Raw genomic sequence first — 15312 nt, 5'->3', positions numbered from 1 at the left:
CTCACCAGTCGCTCCTCGGAAACCCTATACAGGGTTGCTATGGGTCAAAATCGACTTGACAGCACTTAATAACAACAAATGAGTATAGGGGGACTTTAGCTCTCATTTCCCTTTCTTGGGCTTTGTCACTTACAATAACAGTCAGGGTGAGTGGATTTTCTCTAAGCAACTTGCTAACACGCACCAGGCGGGCATCTGAGAAGTTACCGGCTCAGATATTTGCCTTCTTCTCTTCTCTGATCTCACTCTCCCTCTTTGATTGTAGCTCCTGTCCACTCCACCTCCCCAAGCCCCCAACAAGGAAGGAAGCAGCTGCCTCGTTCCTAGATCCCAGGAAGCAGCCGCAGCTTCCTCCAGCTTTCCTCAGGCCTCTAGAGAGAGGGCTCAGGGAAAGCCTGCATCGTAGCAGCCTGACCTGAAGTACCAAAGCCAGCCAAATGGGACAGTGGCTCCAATCTGCAACTGGTGTCAGCCAAAAAAAAGGCCCCTGGTGTCCTGAGAAAGGGTCCTGGAGGGAGGAGAACCCAAGGGAACCCAGAGACTTCCAAAGCTGGAGCCTCAACAAACAGGGAGAAGGAAGAAAAAGTCCAGGAAGGGTCCTAGATCACCCAAGAAGAGGATGTTACAGAAAGAGGTCAAAGAAACAACTGGAAGATGACCAGGAAAAGAGGAGATAAGAAGGGGGAGAAACAAGATAAGAGAAAATCATCCAGTTTTATACAAACAGTATCTCAGAGGGAGCTGTGCTTGGGACTTCCCTAAGCAATTTACTACTCCTTTATCTAATGCAGACAGGACAGGGAAACTTCAGTAGCAGAACTTATGGGAGGCAATGAGTATACAATATGTGTGTATCCAAGGCTAAAACCAAGATGAGAATTAAGAGGAGGAAGCTGTATGCTTTGAAAATACAGAAATATAAAAATGGGAGACGAGCGGAGTACGAGATCCTACCCAGACAAACAGTGACGCCAGAGATGGAGGCAGAGACGATGACGTGGAGACGGAGCGGCTGGGGACTCTAGACCCAGAGAGGGAGAGGAGCTGTGTGCTGAGGAATGGGGGCAGGCTTGCAGGGTATACCCTTTAGTTGGTTGATGATGCATGGAGGGGACTATAACCACGGCAATGAAACGATGTATAATAGGATGAATGTAAAGCTAATGTTCTCCCATGTAAACTATCACATAATTAACAATAAAACATCTCTGGGGCAGTCACGCAGATGGTTTAGCGTCTGCAAAAGCAAAGGGCACATTGGTTTTACCAGAATCTCAATGACAGGCACATTTCCATTTGCTTTAATATTTACTTTAAAAGCTAAATGCCACATTTCAGGGTGTGGAAGAAATTTTAAATCAGTGGATGTTTTTTTCAGCTTCTACTGGTTTACAGTCCCAGGGGCTATTGAGGAAGCACAGGGACCTAGTGGAATTCAGACAACAGGGAGGTTTCTTCTTCCTGTGCTAGCAGCCTGCAGCTGGAAACACCCACATATGAGAATCTTTCATCACCATCTAGTCTAGAAATCCCTAGCACAGAGGCATTCTCTGAAGCTTGGGTAGAAGTGGACTTTGACTTTATTTTTATATACAATTTTTGAAGACTCCTCAATATGTAAATTTCATAGTTTTAATACCTACCGATAATTACACTGAATATAAATGGATTAAATACACCTGTTAAGAGACAGAGGGTGGCAGAATGGCTAAGAAAACATGATCCTTCAATATGCTGTCTGCAAGAGACACAGCTCACACACAGAGACAAAAACAGATTAAAAGTCAAAGGATGGAAAAAAAAAGATACCAAGCTAATTGCAATAAAAAGCGAACAAGAGTGGCAGTACTATCTCTGATAAAATAAACTTTAAGGCAAAAAACAGCATAATAGATAAAGATGGACATTATCTCATGATTAAAGGGACAATTGAACAAGATGAAATAACCATAATAAACATCTATGCTCCCAATGAAAGAGCTCCAAAATATATAAAGCAAACTCTAATAGATTTTTAGAAAGAAATAGATGAATTTACAATAATAGTGTGTGATTTTAATACACTGCTTTCAAAAATAGATAGAACAACCAGAAAGAAACTTGACAAAGACACAGAAGAAGTAAACAACACAATCAGCCAACTGGACCTCATAGATGTGTACAGAGCATTCAACCCAACAACTGCACAATACACATTCTTCTCCAGTTCTTATGGAACATTCTCCAGAATAGACCATGTCTTAGGCCACAAAACAAATCTACATAAATTTACAAATATCAAAATACTACAAAGCATAGTTTTGCTACTTGGAGCAAAATTCTTCATTTGTGTATAGATCTCCTTCTCTAGTTTGAAATAATCATACAGGGAAGCTTTCTGACCTCTTTAATAAACTGCATTTTTTAATAAATTAATTTTACCTGAATTGCCATAGTTCAATGACTTTTAAAAAATAATAGCCACACTAGTTTCAACCACTCTAATTCTGTAAGATTCATAATAAAGCAATCTTCACCAGTTCTGAAAACAAATCAAAATCTTTATTTACAAAAGTAAATTTTAACTGACTTTAATAAAGCATAGTATGACAACATCATCGTCTCTGGGGCACTAAAGACAGGTTTATGCAGTTCATTTCCCTCTAGTTATTACAAAACCTATAAATGTGTTTTCTTCAAGTTGATATTTGGTCACAGTCTGTGCACAAGTCACGTTTCAGGGCAGGGATTCCGTAAAACATGATCACATGACCATGGGCTGTGGATTTCCAAGAAGCAAAGGAGCCAATCTTAGCAAAGCTCGCACCGGCATTTTCAGTTGTTTCAATTTGAAGAGTAGTTCAGCAAAGCTTGTGCTCCCTAAAGAAATAGAAATGGTGCAGAATTATGCAGGTATCGTTCCCTACGTAAACAATTCTTCAACAACAGTAGCAATTTTATGAATTTCTGTAGTTCACTGTGAAATTTTTGGTATGAAAAATTAAATTTATCCATTCATAATTCAGAAAGCTGTATCTGATATTAATATTATTATATATACTTTAAAGATAATTAATAATTATGTATATTTATCTACCTTCAATTACCATTTAAGCGCTTTTTTAAAACTGTCCTAAAACTTATAATTCTTATTCCATGCACTCAATATTCTACCTAAAAAACAGACAGGCAAACTAAAAAGCCCACAGAATCAAAATGAGCAGCAGAAATTAATGCTTCTTCCTCTAAAAAAGCAATGAGTCAACCCGGGCCCTCCAGATTCCACGTCATCTATCTGGAGTGCATCCCCGGGATCCGTGATAGCTGTCCAGGCGATTCTGCTGTGCAGTTAAGGCCTAGAACCACGGTTCTTTTAAAGGGATGTTCGTTACCTAAAGTTCACCTTCCTTTTTCCTCTTTCCCCCAGCACTGTGACTCTAAGGCCCAGAAAGCATTCTAATAGACATACAGACAGCAGGATGGTACACATAGGCCGTCAGACCCTATGAGGATGAGCGGAGTCTCATGACAAGGGGCTTTCTGGTAAACGCATGATACAAGAATGAGTTAAACTGCTGCGCAGAATACGAGGAGGGCAATTGTTTCTCCTAAGTATGCCTTTTACTGGGCTCTGCTAGTCAGTTTGTGAATTAAATGGCTAATAACTCTCAACAGAAATTAGAAAGAAACTAAATAAGTTTTAAAATCACTACTCCATAGAATTCCCTAGACATCACTAAAACCCAAATATAGAGAACAAATATATATAAAGAGATATGAAAACATCTCCAACGTGCTGACACACTGTGGAATAAAAGAGACCATTACACCTGATGGGATTACTGAGCTGCTGTTGCTGTTAGGCGCTGTTGGGTAGGCGCTAGCTCATACTGATGCTGTGAACAGAATGAAACCCTGTCCCACCCTGCCCCACCCTCACAATCGCTGGTATGCTTAAGCCTACAGCTGCTGCCACTGTACCAGTCCATCTTGCTGAGGGTCTTCCTCTTTTACTCTGACTCTCCACTTTATCGAGCATAACACCCTTCTCCAGGGACTGGTCACTCCTAATAAACTGTCTCAAGTATGAGATAAAGTCTCACCAGCATTCTGGCTGAATTTCTCCAAATATAGATTTGTTTATTCATCTGGCAATCCACGGTACTTTTAATATTCTTCTCCAACACCACAACTCAAATGCTTAAATTCTTCTACTGTCTTCCTTATTCATTATCTAACATTCACATGCATATGAGAGCACTGAAAATACCATGGCTTGGGTCAGGTGCACCCTAGACCTCAAACAGGTATCTTTGCCCTTGAACATTTTAAGGAGACCTTTTACAGATTTACCAGATTTACCTAATGCAATGTTGTTGTTGTTGTTAAGTGCCTTAGAGTCGGTTCCGACCCATAGCGACCCTGTACAGGGTTTCCGAGGCTGTAAATCTTTACGGTAGCAGAAAGCCTCATCTTTCTCCCGCGGAACGGCTGGTAGTTTCGAACTGCTGGCCTTAAGGATCACAGCCCGATTCGTAACCACTACGCTACCAGAGCTCCTAAATCATTTAATTTTTGTGACTGCTGCTTTTAGCAGTATTGATTGTGGATCCATGTAAAATGAAGTCTTTGACAACTTCAATCTTTTCTCCATTTATCATAATGTTATTTATTAGTACAGTTGTGAAGATTTTTCCTTTCTTTAAAATGAGCTGTAATTCATACTGAATGCTGTAGTCTTTGATCTTCTGTAAGTATTTTGGCTTCCAGCAAGCAAGGATGTATCATTTGCAATTTTAAAAAAAAACAAAAGACTTCTCATTTTGCTTTTCTGCCTCTTTTTTTTTTTAAAAAAGTTTTTATTATAAATTGAGTGAAAATTTCTAGAGCATATCATCAGTTTTACATTCAACATACCATATACTTTGCTTCATTACAATGATTGGAACGCCCTTCATGTACCATTAGTTAACAGTATTTACCTTTATTCACTTTAACTTTTTTTTTTTTTTTTTTTAAGTTTTTATTGTGAATTGGGTGATGGGTTACATGGGAGAATACTGGTTTTACAATCATTTTTTCATTGCAATGACTACAATCTCCTCCATGCAATATCATTCAACAGTATTTGCTTCTATTCCCTCTGGTTTTTTCTTGGGGGGTGTGGGACATGGGAGGGAGGATGCACACAAAAACACTCAGGAATATATCATCATTTAAACAACCAAAGGGCACATTCTGTAAGCCTGCCTACTGGCCGCCAGCACACAGCCTTTCTCTTTCCATGAGTCTAGAGTCCTCAGCTGCTCTATCTCTCGATGTCATCATCTCTGCCTCCATCTCTGGTGTCGCTGTTTCTTTGGATAGAGTCCCACATTCCACTCCTGCTCTTCTCTTTTGATAGTCCTCTGTTCTTAGAATGTAAGATTAACTACTTCCTCCTTTCTGTTACAAAACTTATACCTTTAAAGTTGTAATAGTCTCAATTATTCATAACAATTATGGAATATGGCTAATCTCAGCCGATGTCTTCTTTGCTGCATTTCCCCCACTTCCACTCACAAGTTGACCAGGAAGCAAGCATACAAGAGTGCTCCTTTTTCTTTTCAGTCTTAGCAAGGGGTTTACCCTCCTGACAGGCTGACTTTTCTTGCCTTGATGGCTCCAGGGGAAACAGCTTTCTTGATGCTGTCACAGCCAACAGTCTGCTTTTTTCACTCTCCCCATACCCCACTGGTCTTTCTTTCAAAAAATATCTTCTGTTCCTCTATCCTTTCCAGGTTGGTCTGTGTGTCTTTTCAACTGGTACTGTCCCACACCCAAAGGTGCTGGGTAGGGCACAGGATTCTACCTAAGGCCCCACACTCCACCAAGGCTTAACAAGAAGCCTGTTTCCCTGGGTACATTCTAGTCCCCTTTCAGATAATCTCATCAGTTATAAGCTGAAGATGGGCTTACAAGCTTTCTGTAATCATCTTCCGCAATATTCCTTTCTATGTACTGAAATATATGTATTACACTAGCAGGCAGGGTAATCCAATATCCATATGTCAAGCACCTTAACATTATTTCTCCTCTTTTACCCATTTAGACTATGTCTTGATCCCTATGTCATGTTGCTGTTAAGTGCCATCAAGTTGGTTCCAACCTATAGCGACCCTGTATAGGGTGGTTTCCTAGGAGAGGTTGGTGAGCTTGAACTGTACACCTTTGCAGTTCAAACCGACTTTGCAGTCCAGCACATTAACCCACAGTGCCACACCAGGATTCCCCTTATGTCATAAAGCCTTGTTTTTCCAAGGCTGTACATTTAGCCCACATATAACTTCTAGTCTTTCCCTACCATCCCTATTCCTCTACCCCCTTTCTTCTTTTTGTGCATTGCCCTTCCCCTCCTACTTTATTGCCCTCCCCATCACCCCAGTATCATATGCCTATCCCCTAACCTGTGAGTTATTGTCCCCTCCTCCCTCCCATCCCTGGTAACCCTGAAAGAATTATTTTTTTAGTACTGCCATGTTCTTTTGATGCTTTTTGCACCATTCACTATTTTTACCTATAAAATCCTTCAATATCACAAGTTGAGGCTTGTATATTTTCAAATGGGTCTTTTCTTTCTTTCCTGTCTTTTTAATAACTTTTGGTTTCTTCCTCTATGATGTTCTTGATGTCATCTAGCAACTCTTCTGGTTTTCGATTATTAGTGTCCAATGCATTAAATCTGGTCTGAGATGGTCACTAAAATTCAGGTGGGATATATGCTCATGATCATTTTGACTCTCTTGGACTTGTTTTAATGTTCTTCTTTAACGTTCTTGTATGCACAGCCTGAATGTAAATATAATCAATTGCTGGTCTGTTCCACAGATGTTACCTCACCTTGTTTTGGTTGATGATACGGAGCTTTCCCACTGTTTCTTCCCAATAGATGTAGTCAATTTGATTCATCTGTATTTCATGTGGTGAGGTCCATGTATATTTTAAGCTGTTAAAAAAGGTATTTGCAATGAACAAGTCATTGGTCTTGCAAAAGTCTATCGTGTGTTCTCCAGGGTCATTTCTATCACCAAGGTCATATTTTCCAACTATTGATCCTTCGTCGTTGTTTCCGACCTTCATATTCCAATTACCAGTAATTATCAGTACATCTTGATTGCATGTTTTATCAATTTCAGACTGAAGAAGTTGGCAGAATTCTTCAATTTTCATCCTCACTGGCTCAGTGGTTGGTGCATAAATTTGAATAACAGTGGTATTAACTGGTCTTCCTTGTAGGCATCTGGATATTATCCTATCATAGACAGCAATGCACTTCAAAGTAGATCTTAAAATGCTCTTTTTGATAATGAGCGTGACTCCATTCCTCTTGAATATGTTGTTGCCGGCACAGTAAACCATGTGATTGTCTAATTCAAAACAGCCGATGCCAGTCCATTTCAGCTCACCAATGCCTAGGATAGCAATCTTTAGTCACTCCATTTCATTTGTGACAACTTCCAATTTTCCTAGATTTATACTTCATACATTCCATTTTCTAATTATAAATGGATGTTTGCAGTTGTTTCTCCTCATTTTGAGCTCTGCCCCATCAACAAGTGAAGGTCCTGAAAGCTTTACTCCATTTTTGTCTTCACAATAAGGTTTTCAGTGAGTATCCATTCAGACGTTGTCTGTCTCTCCTTCTTCCTAGTCAGTATTATTCCGGAAGTTCTGCAGAAACTTGTCCACTAGGGATCTGCTAATATTTAAACTACCAGTGGCATAGCTTTCCTTCCAGCATCACAGCAACACACAAGCTATGATAGTACAACAATCTGACAGTGCAGAAGTGGGATTACTGATGTGGCTAGGCTTAATGCTCTCATCCCACTACTGGTTTTGTCTCCCGTCTGTTCTCTAGTCTCCCTTCCCTCTTTTTCTGACTCTTTCCAACGATTTTTATGATTCTATTTTAACTCTTTTGTTAGCGTATTAGCTATAATTCTGTTTTATTGTTTTAGAGACTGTTGTTATTGTTATGTGCCATGGAGTCAGTTGCGACTCATAGCGACCCTGAACAGGGTTTCCGAGGCTGTAAATCTTTACGGGAACAGAAAACCTCATCTTTCTCCCGCAAAACAGCTGTTAGTTTCAATTAGCTGACCTTGCAGCCCGCAGCCTGATTCATAACCACTACGCTACCAGAGTGCCTTGTTTTAAAGACTACTTCAAGATATTTTTAAAATTTGTATTATAATTTGAGTGAAAGTTTACAGGGTAAACTAGTTTTCCATTCAAAAATACAGACACATTTTGTTTTGTAGCATTGAATGCAGTCCCCATAAGATTACAGCAATTGTCCCACTTCCTCTCTGTGCTCTTTCTTTGCGTTTGCCCTTCTTTTCTACCCTTCCCTGCCTTTTGAGCTTTCTCTGTGGGCACAGGATGTCCTTTGGAACTTGAATGGTTGGCTGTTCTAAAGAATATTATCGTGCACTTAGAGGCCTGTCATTTGGCTGAACGCTGAGCCATGGGGGTGAGTTAACTTCCAAGCTTGAAGGGTGTCTAAGGGCCATAATTTTAGGGGTCCCACCTCTGGTCATTTTTCATAACTTTGTTTTGTTAGTAGTGGTAGCCAGGCACCACCTAATTCTTCTAGTTTTAAGGAGACTTGAGTTCACGTGGTCCACCAGTCCCTTTAGAGTAAAGATGTTTTTATGCATCTTTGATTTTTTTTACTCTTCTTGGTTCCAGATGGAGACCAATAATTGTACTACAGATGACTGCTCATAAGCTTTTAAGACCCCAGATATCACTCATCAAAGTAGGATGTAGAACACTGTTTCTGGGGATTCTATTATGCAAACTGACGTTGGTGTCCCCCAGACCATGGTCCTGAGACTCCATTCAGAGTGACTTATTCATTCAAGGTATTTGGTTATGGCTAAGTTTTCATAGCCGAGTATTTTATCTAATGCTGTATTTGTTTTTTGGCAAAGGCAGTCTAATAGATACAGTTCCATCCTAGCCAGAACTAGAAGTCTTTGTATGTGCATTTTTGCCTGAAGTTTTCAAAACAGCAAATGACTAGTAATGATATTAACATTTAAGCTTAAATGAATAAAAATAAAGCAATATTCACCCCTTTCAAAAATCTGTTATTCTATCACCCCCAAAGGGCAGCAACTTGAAGGTGACGCAAATAGTTAATTAATGGTATTTACAATTAACTACATTGCAAAGCCATTTGTATTTACAATTAACTACATTGCAAAGCCATTTGAACTGCAAGGTTGGCAGTTCAAGCTCACTAGCTGCTCCTTGGAAACCCTATTCAGGGTCGCAATGGGTCGGAACCAACTCGATGGCATTTAACAACAATATTTTACTATTCAGTTTAATGGGAAAACTGTATCTGATTCTACATTCTGAAAAATACAGCCAGATGCTAACAATACTAGTATTTTAAACTCGTATTACAAAAAAAAATCAAACACACAAGATTAGGCACCTAATTACATTTTTAAAGTTTCTATTACATCATAAATATTAATATATTATAAACGTGTTAATATACTACAAATATTTTATTATAAAAATTAAATATCTATAAAACATTATATATTCAGATAATGTGATTGAAATAACCACCAAGAACCCAGAAAATAAAAATAACTAATAAAATCAATTAACAGAAAGAAATACCACGAACATTTAGATTATTCAGTATAACCTCAAGCGTGTAGCACTGTGAAGAGGGAGTTATCCTTTCCAAACATAAATGAAAGTTTACACATGGGTCAAGTTCAGTTTTACAAGGAAAAACTTCTCAATAGTGATATCCAAACATAAAGGAAAAGGAAAGTTTCAGAGAAAATAACTCAGTAGAAATTCCTCCTACCAAGAAACCAAAAGTCCGAGTCAGTGTTAAGCCAACAACCAATCCACTGCCTTCAAGTCTACTCTGCCTGCTAGCAACCCTACAGGGCAGAGCAGAACTGCCACAAAGCTTTTACAGTTTCCAAAGCTAAAAATCATTACAGAATTAGATTATCACAGCTTTCTTCCATAAAGCAGCAGGTTACAACATTGGACCTTTTATGGGTTGGCAGCCAAGCGCTTTAACCACTGCCCCACCACAGCTCCTGAGCCAGTAATAGAGGCTTTGGTTGTGCACTCACCTTCTAATCCGATAGATGGTAGGTGCCGTGGAGCAGGCACTGAATGGTAGACGAGGAAGCAGGCCAGCATGCTCAGTTGTGATTCTTCAAAGGGCTGTCCACTGAGATAAGCTTGTACACACACATCACCCCCAGCTGTAAGAGAAACACAAACAGAAGCAAACCAGTTGATTCACAGAACTAAGATGTACAAGGAATGCTTGCTCTCCTAGCCATTCCTACAAGCTTTCTACCAAGATCAAAGATCCCTATTTGAAGAGATGTCTGGGATCAGGTGCACAATCCACAGTGAGTACAATTATGCTGTTCTCACCCTTACACTCTTCTAATGCCTCTACAGCTTCACGATATAATCGCATACCAGTATAAAAAATGTTTTGGTCTTTTAAAAAGCATTCCTTTTCCTACTTATTGAAGTCCTTGCTGAACCACATAATCTACTACTTGTTCAACCTTCCACCCTGCCTCCTTCCATGTGTCACTGTGTGTAGCACAGATCATTCTGGTTTAGAAGGCACAGGATGAAGCCCATGGGTGATTCTGAAGAAAAGCCAGTTTGGATAGCAACTATCTTACACCATCCAATCAAATAACAACGACTTGACTCACTGGAATTGCGCATAGCAAGCAGCCACTGTGAAATTACTGCAGCAAAGCAGATGGGTCTGTCATTACGGACCTTAGAATACTGTGGGAGACAGAGGCGAAAGAAATAATGCCACACAGGCAAAAGTACACATTGTGATGACAACTCTTAAAGTGTAGTGCTCACAGTGGTTGTCTCTGCAAACACCATCCCAACATATTTTTGAATCCTAGATGAAATGATCAGATAAAATAACCATGAACACTGGAAGTTTGAAATAGCTATTTCCCATTTATATCCTTCACAATCTGGTTTATAATTATCCCCATCCACCCACCCCCCCACCCCAGAAATTCATCTATTATTATAAAGGAATAGTTTTTAATGGAACTATGTTCAAACTCTTAGGTTCTAGTTACTACTAATAGATTTAAAGAATCAAGAATTGCTACTACTGATATTATATTATTAAGGCTAGTATTTATGCAAATTCAGCTGACATCAGATATACAGTAGAAGCATTTGAATTAACCAAAAAGAACACAAATTTCAAGGAGTTAACTACTCAAAATCCATTTCAGGCACTGGTCAAACATAAGACATCATTCCAAAACGTAAACCATTTGTCTCATATGAAGCAGAACCAACTCTTCACTGTTACGAGCAACTTCATAATGGCCTTGTGCTCGTGTCACATTGAGAGAAAGTCATAGTTAATGATGCCCACGCTACTCACTGACTGATCAACAGAGCTGGCCAAACAAGAACCCATGTGTTGACTCATGATCATGGATTCACTCATATGTTCTCTGCATGGTTTATATGCAGGCTAATTGTACTATTTTTTAAGATGGTGAAGTACATTATCAGAGTCTAATTTACCCAAATGGAAACATTCAATCTATGATCATTCTGAGTTACAATCAGATTTATCTTACTTACCAGTTTAAAAAACAAAATATCCACCATAAAACAGAAAAGCCCAAGCCAGTGTATCTTAGAAGCACAGAGACTACAACACTGACTACCTTGCAGCCACTGGTCCAGAGTGTTATCAATAGTGCACTTCACAACAGGGAGGAATTCAGAGTTCAGGAAGAGGCCTCGCTTCAGGTGGTTCTGCAGTCGCTCCTGGTGACTTCTGGAGCTGAAAAACTCCAGTACCAACTTTATCTGCCAAAGTTCAGATGTCTCGGACATTTCTCTCCTTCCTAGTCTTCTGATAGCCTTGAAGGGAGAAGAGAAATAACAATTCACTTCATGAAAGGGTTAAGTTGCTCCAATTGTCTCTTCCTCAGAGGTGTGTACTAGAGCATGCTGCCTTTTAGAAAGGTGGTTCATAAAGTTAATAAAGACAGTGGAACAATCCAGTCTGTGTTTTGATATATTCTGGCACACAGAAAAGCCTTTTACTGGCTCCATATACAGAACCTACTTTCTTTAATATAGCCCTCATACGAACAGCTTTCAGGTAAAAGCAATGAAACCAACTCAGCTCAATTTTAGTGCAACAGCTCTGAACAATCAAGACTTATTATAGAGTCCTGGGATAGGCACTTGACCCCAAAGTCAGTTTGAAGTACAAGTTTGGTGGTTCCTCGGAAGCCCTATACAGGGTCGCTATGCGTTGCAGCTGACTCGACGGCTCTTCACAACAACATGGAGCTACAGCCAGTCAAGTCAGACAAGATTTAGAACTAGTTCATTCCAGTTAAGATTTGGAACTGGTTCATTCCAGTTCAACCTCCTGCTGAGATGGGGCCTTCCGCCTCCAGATATACTGAGTCAGAACCTACATTTTAACAGGATCCCCATGTAATTCTTTTGAATGCAGACAATGATACATAACAGTGGGGATATTGTTAAAATGTAGATTCTAAGTCAGTACCTGGAGTAGAAAGGCATATTCTCAAGCAGTGAGTCAAGCCAGAATTAACTGGTTCAAAGCTCTACCTCTGGAAAACCAAGGGATCCCAGGGGTAGGGCAGAAGGTAGAAATAACATCACTGATATGTTTAAGACCCATTTTCTTTAACCAAATCATAATCTAAATGAGGAAATAGATACACCAAACATCTGCACAGTATGTATGCTAAATCTATATAGCACGTTCAGATTTAATGACGCGTCTGTGTTATTTATGAGTGATATCATGGGACCCCTGTAAAGTCTATAGTTGCAACCAGAAGGGATGTTTACGGAAAGCTGCTACACATTATTTTCTGCAATACTTCATTAGGCTCCTTTAGCCATTAACACACAAAAAAATTTAGACATGAACTAAATCTAGCTCCCTATATCACTATCTGGAGTCCTGGTGCGGCGCTGTGGGTTGATGCGACAGACTGCAAAGCTGTTTGAACTTCAAAGTCAGCAGTTCAAGCTCACCAGCTGCTCCTCGGAAATGCTATACAGGCTCGCTATGGGTCGGAATTGACTCGACAGCACTTAACAACAACAAATCACTATTTACTAATTTTGATGCAATGGTTTTTAAATTTCTAAAGGCAAATGAGAAACTAAAAAAAAAAAAAAAAAAATGAATATATATAGAACCTTACTTTCCTGTTTAATACAATACTTGAAATACAAGACAAATCTCAATTAGAACATGTTTCTAAAACTATACCTGATCCATTGCTATGTATGCAGGCAACATCTCTGGGGTCTCCTGTGTAACACATTCATAGAGGACTGAAGAAAATAGGTCCAGAATTTCCTGTTTCTGGAGAAAATCAGAAGCTTCTTATAGCACATCAATGTGTATTTAAAACTGAAGAATCAATTATATGCTAATTATTAAATACTATTCTTAAACGCCAAATAAATGACTAAAAGAGTAAAGCAGCTATTGCTGCAAAATCACAGCACATGCCACATTAAAAATAACATAAAGAATCAGCAAATTAAAAGATAAAGACACTTCATTACATATGTTAAAGTGCAACATGAATGACAGCTCAGGTACGCTGAGGACGTTTAATGAAATTATGGAACACAAATAAGAAACTTATTATACTCATGGGAATTTGAGTATTAAATGAGAGAAAGGAACAGAAAAAATATCTGGGGGAAAAAAAAAAATCACAGAAAATTTCCCCAATCTGACAAAGGACAAGAACCATCAAATCCCAAGAAGCTCAAAGCACTTCAGGCAATATGAACTCAAGGATCTCTACACCAAAACATCACAGTTAGGCTTTCAAAATTAAAGGTAAACAGAGAACCCTGAAACAGTGAGCGAGGAAAAGTCACATACAAAGGAACACCAACAGTAAGATTAAATGCTAAACTTTCCTGAAAAACAATGGAGGACAGAAGGCAATGGAATGATGTATTTAAATACTAAGAAACCAAAATGTCAACCCAGAATACTATATCCAGTGAAACTATCCTCCAAAAATAAGGGTGAAATTAAAACATTCCCAGTCAAACAGAAGCTGAGAAAGTTCATATCCACGAGACTGGCATTATAAAAATTACTAAATGAGTACTATAGATGGAAGAAAAAAAGACACTAGAAAACATTCAAATCTATACATAAAAAGATCCCTAATGATGGGAAGGATTCCTGGTGTGGCTCTGCAGGATACTGTTCTAGACCCAAGGTTGGCAGTTCAAACTCACCAGCCATTCCTCGGAAACCTTAGATAGTGTATCTATGAGTCAGAACTAACTCGATGTCATTTAACAACAAGAACAATAATGAGAAATGCTTGGTCAAATATTATTGTTGTTGTTAAATACCTTTCAGTCAGTTCCAACTCAAAGCAACCTTGTATAAGGTTTCTGAGGCACAGATGTGTGCAGGAGAAGAAAGTCTCATCTTTCTCCTGAAGAGTGGCTGGTGGGTTCAAACTGGCAATTTTGTGGTCTGCAGTCCACTATTTATCTTACAAAGCCACCACATTCCCTTTGACAAGTTTGTTGCTGCTGCTGTTACGTACTATTGGATCCGTTCCTCTCTAGTGACCCTATATAGGGTTTCCAAGGAGTGACTGGTGGATTTGAACCATTGATCATGAGATTAGCACTCCAGTGCTTATCCCACAGTAACACACAAGTATAAGGGCTAGTAATAAGGTAGTCATGCTTGATAATTCTAAATGTTCTGTCCGTCATGATTTTTAAGAACAAATATATAAAAGTCAAGGATAAAATTATGTTGCCAGGTATATGAAACATAAAGAAATAATTACTGCTATAACACCAAAGAGCAGCTCTGGTAGCGTAGTGGTTATAAATTGGGCTAACCGCAAGGTTAGCAATTCGAAACGACCAGCTGTTCCCTGGGAGAAAGATGAGGTGTTCTGCTCCCATAAAGATTTACAGCCTCAGAAATCCTGTACAGGGTCGCTATGAGTCGGAACTGACTCCACGGCACATAACACCACCACCACCACCACCAAAGAGAGGAGCAAGGAATGGTATAAACACAGTACTGCTTGTATGGCAGCGAAAATAACTTATCCTAGAATGTTCTGGAATTAGAAAACCAAAAAGGAAGAACACAGTCACCATTTCTCAAGCTAGGGGAACTGAAGAAAAAATTCAAGCCTTGACTTTCGTTATTGAAAGATTCTCTGG

General features: G+C 39.2%; 1 protein-coding gene across 1 annotated transcript in view; it reads right to left on the bottom strand.

Annotated features, from left to right (window-relative positions):
- Nucleotides 1-2743: 2743 nt before the first annotated feature.
- ANAPC1 (anaphase promoting complex subunit 1) overlaps nucleotides 2744-15312 on the bottom strand; it is a 110893-nt gene continuing 98324 nt past the window's right edge. The window contains exons 44-47 of the mRNA XM_006876451.1: nucleotides 13355-13450; nucleotides 11754-11952; nucleotides 10140-10274; nucleotides 2744-2859 (exon numbers count right to left, since the gene is read on the bottom strand). Coding sequence (XP_006876513.1) covers nucleotides 2744-2859; nucleotides 10140-10274; nucleotides 11754-11952; nucleotides 13355-13450 — 546 coding nt within the window. The remainder of the gene's footprint in view (nucleotides 2860-10139; nucleotides 10275-11753; nucleotides 11953-13354; nucleotides 13451-15312) is intronic.

This window comes from Chrysochloris asiatica, unplaced genomic scaffold (assembly GCF_000296735.1).
Source record: "Chrysochloris asiatica unplaced genomic scaffold, ChrAsi1.0 scaffold00380, whole genome shotgun sequence".
Classification (NCBI taxonomy): domain Eukaryota; kingdom Metazoa; phylum Chordata; class Mammalia; order Afrosoricida; family Chrysochloridae; genus Chrysochloris; species Chrysochloris asiatica.
This window is presented reverse-complemented; position numbering and strand designations above follow the sequence as displayed.